The sequence below is a fragment of the Micropterus dolomieu genome, linkage group LG01, assembly GCF_021292245.1.
Source record: "Micropterus dolomieu isolate WLL.071019.BEF.003 ecotype Adirondacks linkage group LG01, ASM2129224v1, whole genome shotgun sequence".
Lineage (NCBI taxonomy): Eukaryota > Metazoa > Chordata > Actinopteri > Centrarchiformes > Centrarchidae > Micropterus > Micropterus dolomieu.
Genome location: NC_060150.1, coordinates 38,237,009 through 38,252,657, shown reverse-complemented (window position 1 = coordinate 38,252,657; position 15,649 = coordinate 38,237,009). Strand labels below are relative to the sequence as shown.

Sequence of the window (15,649 nt, the reverse complement as noted above, 5' to 3'; positions counted from 1 at the left end):
CGAATTTTTGCTATATTTCTATGTTAACTTTTAAGGACACCGAGACCATTTTACATGCCTTCATCTCATCACGCCTGGATTATTGCAACAGCCTTTTCACCTGTTTAACCCAAAAATCTATTGATCGACTCCAGACTGTCCAGAACTCAGCTACCAGGCTTTTAACCAGAACAAAGAAATATGACCACATTAGTCCTATTTTAGCTTCATTACACTGGCTCCCAGTGTGTTTTAGAATTGACTTTAAAATTCTATTGATCACTTTTAAAGCTCTTCATGGCCTCTCGCCTTGTTATATTTCTGACCTTTTAGTCCCACACACACGAGCACGCACCTTGAGATCCTCGGGCAGAGGTCTGTTGTCTGTTCCAGAGTCTCGACTGAAAACTAAAGGGGACAGAGCATTTGCTGTCAGGGCCCCGAGGCTCTGGAACAGCCTGCCTGAGGAAATCAGGTCAGCTGAGTCAGTGAACTCTTTTAAGTCCCTTCTTAAAACATACTTTTATAGGAGAGCCTTTCCCGATCTTATTTGACTTTATTTTATCCCTTTTATTTTATTGAATTTTACTAATTTTATATTTATCTTGTATTTTAGTCTTTTCAATGTTTTCATGCTTTTATCTTGTATTGTTTTTGTATTATTGTCTCTTGGGTATTATTGTCTTTACACTTGTTAAAGCACTTTGTAACTAGTTTTTGAAAAGTGCTCTACAAATAAAGATTATTATTATTATTATTATTATTATTATTATTAAAGAACAACAACAACACTCAGGTCAGTAAGAAATACAGTTCTTTGAATCCAGTTTCAGTTTGTGCTACAACACTATTTATGTTTAATACATATAACATTATACATAAGAGTAGAGTTACTCCATAACAGTATGGAAGCATTGTCGCAGTTTTTATGCTTTCGGTTTTATTTAAAAACCACTATTCACAGTAAAACACAAACTGGATTAAAAGAATATATATTAATAGACTGGGATGTGCCCTGCGACCCTGTATGCCTGATATGCGGTTGACGATGGATGGATGGAGACTGGGATGTGCAAACTAGTTTTGAATCTGCTTGACTTTGACATCGTTTGAAAGAGTCCCATCTTGTTTAATTCGTGGTTGAATGCAGTTTGTCTCAGTTTTAAGAATTATTTGGTCATCTCTTTGTTGTTGTCATTTCTGTTTATGATCAAACTTTGGAAATGAATTGTTACTTACTTACTTATGTGGACTTACTTACTACAAAGTGCTTAATAGGAACATTTACGGGCCAAAAATTATTCTAGTACCAAACATGGTTAAATTCAGAATTCTTAATTTCTAAATGTGTCCCACTAAAGGCAGCTGCTGATAGCTGGAATAAGCCAGATTCTTTTCCTTGATTTAAAACCAAACCACATGAGATTTTAAAAAAGTCGCTTCAGCTTCATCGGCCATATTATCACATATCAGACCGGTTTACATGTTTATGACACAGTCATTCATGCAGACACTCCACAGAGTCAGTGTTAACCACCATCTCTGTGGTTAAGGCTGTTGGATACAGCCACCAGGGGGCATTAGAGTCCATGACTTTGAAATGACAGGAGGACGCTTGCCAGATAAACCCCAGTGTTGGGACCTCACATCCACTACAGCATGGGAAAGCTCTCAAACTTCTAGGGAAACATGTCCGTAGAAGTTTACTTAGCCTGAAAAAAAAATTGTCTCATGTGAATAAAAAGGACTGTTGGTTTCTAATAAGTTGTATTTGCATAAAACTGTATGTCATCTGTTTGGTGTCTGCAGGTCTGTGGAACCTGGTGTCACTGTTCTCCAACCTTTGCCTCTTTGTCCTGATGCCCTTTGCCTATTTCTTCTTGGAGTCTGAGGGGTTTGCGGGATCGAAAAAGGTACATTGCCTTAAATGTTTGTTTTAGAATTTATATGCCTCATTTTCATTTATTTTCTTTATGTGTTACGCAAGGTGGCCAGCTATCATCAAGAAAGCACTGGAAATGAAAAATGAGTTTCACACTTCACTTGGCTTTCAAAGTCTGGAACGTTCATCCAGTTTTTGTGATACTGACACTTAAGTGATTTATTAACTGTGAGTCAAAGGTGAAAAAATCTGCAATGTTTAAAAACAACAGCCTAAAAATGTGGAACCCTGTTTATTTGTGAATTTCTGTTTTTTTTGTGTCTATCTATGTCTACGCTTTGCTATCAGTGCAAGGGGTTCCTTCTTAACAGCCAGAGCAGCAGCAGCAGCAGCATCAGCAGGTGCCTAGTCCTTGCCCTTTCCCTGACTCACGCCACTGACTGTAACTGCCACCGCAGAAAGCTCATTAACCATGAAAGTCTGAATCTGGACTTCGCCCAGCGCCACATCCTGACAAACCCTTCCAATAAGGCCATGGGCTGCAAACGCTTCAACACTGCTGCATCGGCCCCACTGATTTAAAGCCTGATTCCTTGTCACCCCCTCCCCAGCCCCCTAAAATAAAACTTCAAAAGGACAGGCTAATAATCGAGTTGTAAGGCTCAGCGAACTTCCTCGTTTAATTGATTACCCCCAAAAAAAAGAGGCTGGGGGCTCGTGTTCCAAAAGTCCATAAAGTCGCAGCAACATGACAGCACAATAGAGCCTCGCAAAATGGAGGGGGAAAGATTTACTTTTAATACACCTCTATCCTGTGTCACAGTTTGAAACCTCTCTGGTTTATGTCCCTCCTGGCAAAAGCACATAAAAATTAGTCTGTACTGTAGTGTATAGCCAGTTCTTTTTTTTTTTTCCTCAGCCAACTAATTTGTTTCGGTTGGATTTCTTCGGTAGGCCCTGATGTGTAGGAAGCAGGATGAGGGCCTCTTTTACGTTTGTCCGTTTTGTTCTTTTTCATTTGCACAAGACTGTTTCTTGCTACTGATCTTCCATAAATATGCTCAGAGGAAGCGCTGTTCAATGTTGAGCTACACTTCCAAGTATATATTGTGTGTTTGCTATGGAAGGGGTGGAGGTGACGCTCCTGTTTCACCTAAAAAAAAAAAAAAAAAAACAAACAAAAAAAAACGGAGCAGCCTGCAGAGTCGATCATGTAGCCGACAGCAAGAGGAATCTAAAGCACAGATCTGAGATTTTATAATGTGATATTATCCCTTTCCCCAGTAACAGCATTAGACCACAGTGTCATAAGGTTTTATGTGGCATTTTAACCTCTTGGGCTAATGTTATGGCACTGCGAGGTCCTCTTGACTGCGGAAATGAAGTGAATGATGAATTTCACTACTAACGCTGTAAGTCAGCCTTTTCATGTGGCTGTGTTTACTTTTGACGATGTACTAAAAGACGCCACCAGAATAAAGATGGAAATGTGGATTTTCTTTTTCTTTCTTTTTAAAAAAAAAAGTTAACTGTTCAGCTCTTCAGAGGCTCTGTCACCTGAGTGATTAATAGTTTAACAAATTGTCCAAATTGTGGATGAATCAGCGCAGCTTAGGCTCTTGATGTCAGATGTTATGATCTGGCTTTATTTGCTGCTGTAAAATGTCTCCCACTTTACTGCTGCGTTCTCAAATCTTTACATACGAGCTGCGTCACCAAGGCCACTAAAGGTTGTTGTTTAGTTCAGGTTTTTTAGTTCAGATCATGTTTTAGAAACCTCTATACCACAGTGTGTTTGTGCGTCTTGCATATAAAGTAGTATTCTAAAATGAGGCTTTAAATAAAACCCAATATAGCATTTCTTTCTGTTACTCTTGTCTCCATATCACCAGTAGATGGCATTATAATGATGAGAACCATCCCTGTCATTCTTATTGAGATGATCAGCGTGTGACAAAGACTGTGAAGACATCAGACCAGCCTTTGTTTAGACTTCTATTTATATCAAGGGACCTAAGTTGGCTTAAGAATTATACATGATGAGTGTGATATCTTGAATCTATATTTACTCAAAAACAATTAGAACAAGGTGTAAAAAAATAAAAAATAAAATAAAAAATAAAAGTTTTGACAATGACATCTTTCTGGTCTATTTCTCTTGTAGTCTAATGTTATTTTTATTTTAGCACTAATGCTTAGATGTCAATGGCACAGCCTGAGCTGCTAACAATTATTGTAAAAAATATGGAGAATTTCCAGTAAGTTTGAATATTTTAGGTTTCTACTAGATGTAGGTTTTTGAGTCAAGAAGCAAAATAAATAGTGGAAAGTATGCTTTGCAGTGAATGGTCTTTTGGTCTTACCCACAGTATTGAAATGTGTTTGATCCTAAAACGAGTTGGAACGAGTCTGACCCCCTGACTGACCCAGCAAAGGGCCAACAGGTTTCATCTGGTAGTTAAAGAAACTCCTCATCAATCTCATCCTAAGCCCTAACCCGCCAATGATGAGAAGTGTGTTTATTGTGGAGGGGAGGAGTAGGGGAGGAAGAGAGAGAAAACGTCTCGCCGAGCAAACCCGTGTGGTGTTACTAAGATACTCCTCTTTGTTGGAGCTCCACAATGGGGGCTTGGATATTTATTTCAAATCTCCTGCACATGCAGACATTTTTCCCAGGCCTTCTTTCGGGCAGGGCCAGTCGGAGAATATAAAGTGGTGTTTACATACCTTCCTTTAAGGTCACAGTGTCTCCCTAAAGCTGCCTGTTACAATGTTCGTTACCATGGCAACATATTAGTTCGAGCTGGGAATTTAAAAAAGAACAAGCGAGTTGCTCAGGATTTTTGTCCCCATCTCTCGTGACTCAGTTTTTGTAAACTAAGTGATAAGTTCTTAAGCTTAACTGATTCTCTACCAGATTTTAAAGGAAGATATCAGGCATCATACATGTAAACTGAATTACCACAACTCATTTACATATCGTTTAGTAGGACAGTGTATAATGTTGAATCTGAGTCTAGGTGCACCTTTTTATCTCGACGATAATAAGCCAGTTATTCTTTGAAGACGTATCAGTCTGACACCTTTCTGTAATCGCAACAAGCTGTTGCCACTGTAGGATGTCCAATAAAATTTGGCAAACATCAGAAAGTATTGAAGCTGCTGTCTTCGTTTATATTGGGTTGTTTTCTGACTCATCCGGCCAGTCCGCCGTGAAACCAGCAGGGAAACAGGAGTTTAAATTCACATCCCGAAAACCAAGTTACTGAACTTTAACAACAACATTTTCAACCCCACGCACCACTTTGAACGGTACAATGTGATGTTGATGATTTTCTATGCTCTGGTGTCATTGGTGCTTTAATAAAGAAGTCTTATTAAGAGTCTTTAGAAGTTCATTGTGCAGCTTTACAGGGGAGTGTCCCTCTCCTGTTTTCTGTCTTTGACACGGTCATTGCGCTGTGGCCGACTGGTTGAAGGATACACTAATAAGGTCCCTGGGCATCTGGCACGTCTTTAGCAAAGAGGGCAGTCCTTTTGGTGGAGAGCAAAAAAAAAGACCCTACCCCCTCCCTGCCTGATTACGCTTTTGGCCCTTGTTCCACACGCCCCTGACAGTGAGCAGAAGGATGGTATGCGGGATGATCTCTGCCACCGCTTGCTGACCTGCTAAGGATTGATGGCGACAACAAGGAAGCTCCTGCACCACCTAACTCTTTTCCTTTGTCTGATTTCTTTCTCTCTCTCACCAGTCCCCTCTACCCAACCCAAACATCCAACACAGCCCTGCACCTTCCCAAGTATCATCTCTCACTCTCTCTCTCACACTTGTCCACCATTGCACAGTGGCATTCAACTTCCAGAGGTGAACTCTCTGCTGGATTCATCAGTTGAAGCGCTACATCAAAGACGGTGACAGATTGTGCTTTAGTTTTTCTGCAGCACAAGCTAGGCAGAAAAGCTTGTGAACTGTTTCCAGGCTCTCTGCGGCTATGTGTAATTGGGTGGATTTGGAGGTTGATTTACTTGGCTGGTCGTGTGTGCGTGTGCGCACGCATACGTGAATTCATGCATGTTTGTTTGGTACCGCAGATGAAGTGGTTACTTTTCTCTCTGGCCACTACACACATTTCTTGGAAGTCTCTCCTGTCTTGTTTGAGCATAGCTGCAGTTAACCAGCCCCTCACTGGATGTCGGTGTGAGGATCAGGGGATGCTGAATATTTCAGAGCTGCTATATTTAGAGGTAGTTACACATTTAGAATGGCAAGAATAGAAACTTTCAGCGGGCGTTCTGGATGCCAAGGCACAGGACTTTTTCTTTTTTTTCCCTCCCTCCCTTCACTAGTTGACAGTTTTGTCTTTGATCAACACTGATTGCTTAGATGGATTTTCCTATTTTTGTATCATATATTAAGTGCACATTTGGCCTTCCTTAGCTTTGCGATGAACAAAGGACTTAGTTTTTCCCCTTGCAGGAATAGTTAAGGATTGACATAACTTTCAGTGTGCAGCGTCATGCGTATGGACGGATCAGTGAAACCAATCTGGGCTCACAGTTCAGTGTCCTGTTTCTCCTGCACAGTCAAATCCTGTCTGACACAGTGGATTGTTCGTCCAGCGAGGCAGGAGCCAGGGATGATAGTAAGGGAGGTGACAAGCATTGCCTTTGCCCTAAATGATCTGAATGGGTAATGATTTGAGTCTTATAAATGATTGAGAGACCTATCTAAAGGGAATACACCTTCAGCATGGCATGGACAGCTTGTTAAGGTGGACTGGTGCGCTTGAGCGGACGCACGTCCTGCCTACGGCTTCTACTTGTCCCGATGCATCCTTAAGAGAGCGCGTGTGGGACGTGGCTGAAGTCCCTGAAAGCATTCCTCTCTCACCTCTCTTGCCTCCGGGGAACGAGATGCGCTCAGACGTTGACTCCTCTCCTCCACCATTCTCTCTCTGTTGTTCTCCCTCTTTATTTCTCTCCATCTCTTCCTTTCGCCTCTTTTTTAAAAATTTTTTTGTTTCTGCTTTGCTGTGTGTGTGCTTTTCCTCGCTGGCCAGTTGAGCTAGGGCGGTTAGATGCTCGATTGCGGCATCCAACATTTGAACTCGAGAGTATGCGAGTATGTGCAAAAGAGCATGAAGACATCAGCAGAATTTTATGTCCATTTGTGATTTGTGGCTGGTTGAATAAACATTTAATCGGCATTGACTGGTGAATTTATTGTTGGTTTATGGCATAAAACCAAATATACAGATAAATTGCCCTTAAGATATATTATCACTATGATGCATGTATTAATGTTATATATTTATTCATAATATATCATTAATGTACCTTTTGTGCTGAATCTACCACTTACCGCCTCTAACATTACCTGTCGAGTGGCTGCAGTGTCCACCTTTGCCACACTGGGGCACTCCAGACCCTGCCCACTTTCCTCCCTGTTGTGCTAGAAAATTCTGCACTCACTTGCTGAGGCTTTGTCACCGTAAAACGAGGCGAGAGGCAAGTGATTGCTCAGTAATAGCGAAAGGATGCTACAGGGGATTTTCCCCATTAATGTATAGAATCTGAGAATAAGCTTAAATCCCTATATCACTATCCAAAGTGTGGACTGAATGGGTGTGTGATGATGTGTAGCCATTTCATTTACCAAATATATCTGCGACCCAAAATGCTCATATGCTGTTTGTCAGAAATGTCCTTGTAAAAGAGACAAGAGCTCAAGAGTGAGTTACATATCTTTTAGGGTGCATATAAGAAAAGAGAGCTGTTCAGCAGGGACTCAAATTGTAATGCAAATGCCAAAGGACAGGTGGTTTGGATGACTGTGTCATGAACTGTGTTGGGAAATTTAAAAAACAAAACTAAGCCTTGTCTGATTTAATCGGCAGAATTGAAACCATTTCCATTCTATAAAGCGACATGATTAACAGGGGCCGCTTTCAAAGAGAGACCCCCTTCATGTACCTGTTGGCAAATACTGAACAGCAACCGCACAACCATTATGTTAGCTGGTAACAAATTGCTCATATGTACCCAATTTAAGCTGCGCTCCAACAGCAGAGAGCCCTTGTTATCCCGGGCCTGGTCCCCTACCTGACATGTGTATGAGAACGCCTATCTATCTTACAGTGCTAGACAGCTCGGCTCTCCAGCAGGGGGGGAAAAGGAAACTGTGTGAACAGGTAGAGGAGGACTTTATTAACCACTCAGCAGTTTGTGACCCGGAAAACCCAAATTACCCCAAAACCCTCTCGTCTGCGCGGCCCAGGACACGACCATGGTGCTAAGGGAGCACCTAATCGCCCCCAGATGGGAGGCCTGCTCTTGATCGCAGACAGTAGCTGACGCAGCCAGGCTTCATGCTCCTTACAGCCCCCCTTCTCTTTTCTTTTTTAATTTCACCAGCCCCTGTTAGACCCACTTTATAGACTGCAATATGTGTGTATAAAAGAGCTGTTTTACACAGGGATCTGTGGGACCGTTTATTTCATGTTTGTGTACTGTGAATTGATTTGGTGGAGATGTCTTGTAAATTTATTTTTATTTTGTGTTTAAAAATGTAACCTGAAATGTAGGAAATACCACCTCCCAGCTCAGTGCAAAGAATTAAACTTTCTTTATAAATCTTTATATTTATTATGAAACTTTCAACCGTATTAGCCATATCTAATTTGATTTCTTTCTTTTCTGTGCACTTTTTCTGTCAGGGCATTAGGGCGCGTATTCTAGAGAGTTTTGTGATGCTCTTCCTGCTGGCTTTGCTCATCTTGGGCATTGTGTGGGTGGCATCAGCGCTTATTGACAACGATGCAGCCAGTATGGAGTCACTCTACGGTACGTTTTTAAAGAATTCTATTTCATTTGCGTTTGTAAATCCCTTAGTGTATTTATAATGAAAGCTTTGAAATTTTGGGAAATGTTTTTTTTTTTTGCTTCCAACAGAAGCTTGAGCTGCGAGTTGATTAGCTTAGCATTGACTGGAATTGGCAATACCACATTGAACACATTATATTTTGTTTGTTTAATCCCTTCAAAAATCCAAATGTAAAAAAGAGACATATTTTGGTTTTACTAGGATTTCCACACTGGAACTATTTCTTGTTTGTATTTTCTAAACTGTGGCACTACCTGTATTTCTTTTAAGTCTATATTTTATTAAATGAATGCATTTCTTTCTGTAGATCTTTGGGAATTTTACCTACCATACCTCTACTCCTGTATATCTCTAATGGGAGGACTGCTTTTACTTAGTAAGTCATTTAATTTCTTCTCATACACACTGAAAAAACAAAATGTTATTGCTGATGTGGTGTTAAAGTACCATCGATTTAATATTGCTGAATTAGTTCACCATGTTATGGTTAAACAATCAAGCTGATCACTTTTTTTCATATGTAGTGTGCACTCCTGTGGGATTGTCCAGGATGTTCACGGTCATGGGCCAGTTACTAGTGAAGCCAACAGTAAGTAATTAATATTCATGGTTGTTCGGTAATTATATAAAAGTAGAAGTTTTCTCTGAAAGACAGTCGAGTTGAGCTTGATTAATTCTGCTCAGACTTCAAGCCCCTTTGCTCCTCCTCTCTGAAAGATGTCTGTCTCAGTTTTCCATTTACATGTGCGACAGAGGACTACAAATACATCACCAACTCATCCTCCCATCTGCCATCTCTCCAGTCCCACTTTGGGCCTAATTATAACCCATTTCATCTCCTCCTCCTTTGCTCCCTCCCCTTCAGATCCTGGAGGACCTGGATGAGCAGATTTACTGCATCCATTTGCAGGAGGAAGCCCTTCAGAGGAGATTAAACGGTATGTCTGTGGGAGACGTGTTGGCACATTACAGGGGAGGGGAGGGGTTGACTGCCCTATTGGGTGTGATGGAGCGCGCCACACTGGAATCAATTAACACTGAAAATTCAGCCAGGCACACAGACATTCACAGACACTGGGAAAAAAAATCCACACACACTCAACACGGGCCGTTCCCCACCGCTGTCTTACACTCATAACTTTCTGCTAAAGGGCAAAGCAGCCACAATGACAAGGACCATATTTTATGTTAAGGAAGTTTTTAAGGATCCATTTAGGACACTCCAGTACTGCTGTCACTGCTGGCGAAATGATTGCCATTTAATGTCAGGCCCAGAATGGTAGCTTGGGAAATAGGATGGAAATGAAATATTTTACGAGAACTTTTGGCTTGGTCCTGTGGACATTAAAGCAACTTTTCAGTGACTTCTCAAAGGATACCAGGAGCCCTACGCTGTTTTCTGGATTCATCCACAAAGGGAAAGTTGAAAGAGTTTAAGGATGGCAAAGATGTTATTTTCTTCGCCTGCATTTCCTTTTCACATCCAGCCCTCTGTGTTCCCAAATTCCTTGTTTGACGTTGAATAATCTCAAAAAGCAGGAAGTATTTGGGCCAAGTTCCAAAACCTACTTTAATATTAACTCAAGCACGCAACCAAGTGTACAGATGCGAGTAAATGAAGAGGGATGAGTGTCTTTCAAACCAGGGAGGTAAGGGAGATCGCTCCCTGATAACGAATGTTTTTGAATGCCATGCCGGCCACGTTCATAGACTGTCACCAATGCGTATGGTTCTTTAGGGCTCATTCCACACTGTTCTGCTTTGAACTAACTGATAGAATAATTGTAATCTGTTTCTTATCATCTCCAACACTGTTTGATCTTTACAAGAGGCCTCTGTAGGGCAAAAAAAACCCAACTGTGGTCAACATCTTAATGTGTCCATAGAGGCCAAGCTGCCATCCACTTTTGCCTGTTAAAAAGGTGGAAATTAGAGGATGTTGACATGACTGTTTTTATGCACATACTGTATGTACATGCACACACTCAACGTTCACGCCCACTCAGGCACTAGAGTGGTGTCCCTTTGATGTGCTGAGAGCGCTGAGCAGACAGCGGTTCAGGAACAGTTCACAGGACACACTCCAGAGGCGAGCAATGTTGTCTTCTTGCTTCACCTGTGTCCGCTCCGCATCCAGCTCCTCTAATAGATTATCCTCTTACCCAGTTTGTGTTTGTAGATGTGGGCTGTTGAGCCACATCAGTTGATGCATCAGTGTTTATTTACACATCTGGCCCTTTGTTGTCCTCCCTCTACATGTAATTGCCCATTTGTAATGACAGTGTTGATATTTAAAATCTTGCGGATCAGATGGTTATGGCCTAAAATGGCTTACTGGACATGTGTCTGTTTTCCTTATAAAGGGTATGATGAACCAGATAAGCTTCTAACACTTAATTTACGAGAACCATTTTTATTTTTTACAATTTACCTACTGGCTTGCTACACAATGTTGACCCCTTCCTTCACTGCTTTTAAATGTATTGAGGTTTAAGTTTACAGAAGTTTGTCATTTGTAAAGTTATGTTTGAAGCAAAAATGGCCAAATGTGCTTGCTCCAAAAAGCAGAAATGACGAAATTGAAATTTTACTGAAATTGCAATATAGCCTAACGCTATAGTGCTATATACCAATCTTTTTTTTTTTGTACAGATCCCTGCAAAAATCACACCATAATCATCTAAATATGTTTTTTTACATTGAAAATGAGAATAATTATGTAAAAATGAAAATTATCTCCAATATGACAAGCAATTTGCAATTGCAATATCAGTCAAAATAATTGCAATTAGATATTTTTTTCAAAATTGTTCAGAGCTAGTTTGACTCATGGAAGACTTAGCCCAACTGGCCTTGTCTCCTTTTTAAATTGAATTTTGTCACATAAACAGCTGAAATCTTATGCATCCATCCTGTCTGGTTTCATGATTTGGGGATTTTCTACTTGCTTCACATCAGAACCATGACTACTGATAGGTGGATAGAGGTAGGGCTGGACGATATGGCCAAAAATGTTATCACGATAAAAATTTTCATGTCTTTCATATCACGAAAAGTATCAAATCGTTATTTCTTTTGAATTTAAAGGCTGATTTTTGGTCCTGAGTGGAAGTTGAAGAAACGTGATGGTTAATTGTGGTTTAAACTCTTCATTATGGTCAACACTAGATGCTAAACAGTGGATCACTTCACAAATCTAAGTTAGAACATAATTATGATAAAATCTTTGTCAACAAATAATGCCTGTAGATTGTAACCAATTAAACAACCATTGTGTTTCTGAAATAAACGGGTTACTAGCTTAGAAGAAATTGTAAAAGCACAATCAAGTAACCGGAGTGCACAAATATACTGCAGTACAGGCAATGTGGCACACACACTTTTCCACACTGCCCTCTCAAGACCCTGATCTGCTGATAGCAGAGCAACAGAGCGCCTGTCCAGATGCTATGCGGCACAATGACCTTGCCGGTGCCTCTGTTGTCTCAGCATGGTGTTTAGCATATGTGTGGATGACGTAATTTTTCAGCTGTGGTGAAGGTTGGAGAGGATACGTTGAATTACTCTGGCCCTTCCTGGCTGCCAGAAGCCTCACTCAGCATCTCTGCCTCGCTGTAACTCAGTGCTTTACTTGATGCTGCCAGCAGAAGGAGAAGGAGGATATATTTAACTTCAGTTTGGAGTGATGTCATTGCATGTACTGCAGTAGAATATATCACCGTATTCCTGTACAGCCCTAAAAGAGTGGTGATATTGTTCTTTGTCTTCAGTTAGATCTGCTATTTTTGATGAATATTAAGAAACTACTATTCATTTTATCAATCATTTATCTGTCCTGGGTGACGAGTAAGGCCATGTTTAGATATGTTATGCACAAAGGTGATAGATTACTTCACTTGCGGCTAAGCAGATTTGGCTACCCTGAGGCAGTTCGTCTCTGTAAAAGAGCTGTTGAACTGTCCGTGACATTTCCTGTTGTGTTGCGATTGCGTTTGCTCGGAGGGTTCAAACTTTCCCCTGCTTAGATCCTGGGACAGGTATCTGCGAGGGCACAGACACGACTGTTAACTCTCTCTTGCCCCGTCTATCTCACCTCTTTTGCCTACTTAAACCCATCCAGACAGGGCGTGTCATAATAACAGGGGGAAGAAAAAGGTTTGATCAAAGTGATTGGTCCTTCACTCCTGTAACAAAGATGAAAGATGGTATTTTTATTGCACGCTAGTAACGGTGTAACACGGGGACTAATTGGTCTTGATCTGCCAATCACCCCAGGGGATGCAAATGGATACTCTTCCACTTTGGCTCCTAGGGGCCTTTACGCTAGTGCGTCAAGTTGGAAGGAAAACAAGAGTCAAATAGATAAATTAGCCTTAAATGAGCTGGCCTTGTGGTTTTCCTGGAGAATCCCTTGCTGTCTTCTTCAGCCCATTCAACCAGTTGTGGCATGTGCTAGACAGCTCCTGACACAAGAGATTATTTTTACTTGTTTGAGATCACATTGTTATGTTCTGAGTAGGATTACTTGTTTTGATGGGTGTTCTTAATAAAGATAAAGTCAAATGCCATATGCTGAGTTAAGACATACAGTGAGAAGTTAACATCCTCTTAATTAAGTCATTCTGTTTCTACTGATTTGATGTACGAGAAATGTCTGAAAATACCATTTTCCATCTGAATCAAGAGTTTACGTGGTCGTGCAGATGCAGTATGTTTGTTCAAATGACATTAAATCTGAAACTATTTGTCAATTCATAAACATTTGTCTAGTTTGATAATGGATTAATCATTTTGATTGTTTAATGAAGCACAGAAGCCAAACCTTTTCTGGTTCAAACATCTGTGTTTTTTAGCATTTAGAACTTTTGGTTTTAGACTGTTGGGCAGACAAAGCAAGAATCTCAGAACTGTTTACCATTGCATATTTATCGATAATGAAAATAATTGTTATCTGCAGCCCTAGACAACATCTAATCATGCAACAAATGTAATTAATTTCAGTGGTCTCTGTTTCCGCAGGATCGTCCACACACACATATACTCAAGGAAGCCTTGCTCACCAGCTCAACAAAGAACTGGACAATATTAGAAATCAGAGGAATAAATTGGGTAAGTATTTGTATTGTACAACAGGGCTGATATATTTTGTGTTAAGACCTTGAATTGCCATGGAAATATATGCCAAGAAGTTTGCCTTTTTCATATTGCTGACAGGCTACTGCTTTCTCCCCGTCTGCCTTAATTTCTTAATTTGGACTTGGACCAGAACTGCCTGATAATTTTCCATCCATTTTAGGATATTATAAATGAGGCCTGAGCCTTTTGGGGAGTAGGGTGGGGGTAGTGGTGGCGGGGGGGAGCACAAAGGCACTTAGGATATTGGACAAGATGCAAACTTTATATTGTAGCAAGCCTTTTAGTGATGTCATTAATTTAGAAGGATGGTGCATATAAAGTGCACTTGGCAAACTTCTCGGGCAGGCAGGGTGGGTGCACTTTGAGAATAAGGAGGACTAACAAGGTTGGAAATGGAGAAAGAAAGTCAATATGGCAAGGGCTAGAGGGCAGTCAGAAACACATTGTAAGGGCACTGTGGATGCCCCTAACAGAACAGTCAGTGCATGTGGTCTACAGGCTGTCAGCAGTGTCTACAATCATGACTGACGAGCTGTTGAAATAAGAGGAAGATGGAAGATATAAACTTGAAATGTTTCATCTGGCTCGGAAGAATGAGGCACATTAGTTGCCCGCCGCACGCACACACACATTCTGACCAAAAATATAAATCACAGTATTAATTTTGCTACATTTCTTTTCATCCAGAATTTATTATCGTTTCCACTAATTAAGGCAATGATGAGTGTGGCTAATTAAAGAGGAAGTGCATCATTTTTGAAGGTTATGAAAAGGATATTACCTGGAGGGGGTGGTTGCGATGATAGGTGAGATTGTATTTGATACACACACACACACACACACACACACACACACACACACACACACACACACACACACAAGATATGTTTTACCAAACCAAGCTGTACAAACCCTGTAAATAAAGCCAGAGGGATTGAAGTTTCAGTAGTTGTCTTTGATGAATATCTTAATTAACCAGCCGCGGAAAGTTGTTCGTAATGGAGGAGTTTAGCTCATCCCTGAGTCTTGTTATTAAAGAGTTGCTTATACATAGGTTTCTTTAGACTAATAACCTCACATTTTGTCTCTCTTTAATTTCCTCTCAGAGAGAAGAAAGAAGGCATCAGGTTGGGAGAAGAACTTGTTGTATCCCATAGTGATGCTGATCCTGCTCACAGGAACGGTGAGTGCTGGGACTGACCTATCATTAAGCCCAAACTGTTTACTCATGGCGTACATACAGCCTGGCTGGTGGCCATAGGGACTAACACCCTGTACCTCAAACCCCATCCTCTTGCAGTTTTCCCACAGACTCTGGGTGTGGAAACTACTTTTGTCTAATAGCTGTTTAAGACAATGCTGAATAGCCACCTGCAACAACTGTGATTTTCAAAAGATTATAGTGTGGGAATACTATTTATGCCGTCTGATATTGTTGAATAAGGCAGTAAGGCCATGTGAGAGGCATGGCACGTGCATCAAACAACCCCCACATTGTTCAGGCTTTGAGAAGCTTAATGTTGGAACAGTTTACAATCACAAGATGGTTATTATGCATTACCATACTTACGGATCAGCAAGGCCCCCGCAATTCAATTATATCATGATGCCAGATACTTTGAGGATTTGATCAATCTTTTTATAAGTATGCCATGTGTAAACAAATCTTTATCTTCCTCTCTGTTTGCAGACAATCTCAGTTCTAATGGTGGCATTGAATATCCTCTACCTTCTAGTGGATGAGACTGCCATGCCCAAAGGATCCACGG

At 40.8% G+C, this 15,649-nt stretch overlaps 1 protein-coding gene across 3 annotated transcripts in view; it reads left to right on the top strand.

Annotated features, from left to right (window-relative positions):
* lmbr1 (limb development membrane protein 1) overlaps positions 1-15,649 on the top strand; it is a 41,301-nt gene that overhangs the window by 10,084 nt on the left and 15,568 nt on the right. For all 3 annotated transcript variants that reach the window (XM_046059026.1, XM_046059736.1, XM_046060508.1), the window contains exons 5-11: positions 1,789-1,892; positions 8,578-8,704; positions 9,052-9,120; positions 9,269-9,333; positions 9,610-9,682; positions 13,764-13,853; positions 14,987-15,063. In XM_046059026.1, the coding sequence (XP_045914982.1) occupies positions 1,789-1,892; positions 8,578-8,704; positions 9,052-9,120; positions 9,269-9,333; positions 9,610-9,682; positions 13,764-13,853; positions 14,987-15,063 (605 nt within the window). The remainder of the gene's footprint in view (positions 1-1,788; positions 1,893-8,577; positions 8,705-9,051; positions 9,121-9,268; positions 9,334-9,609; positions 9,683-13,763; positions 13,854-14,986; positions 15,064-15,649) is intronic.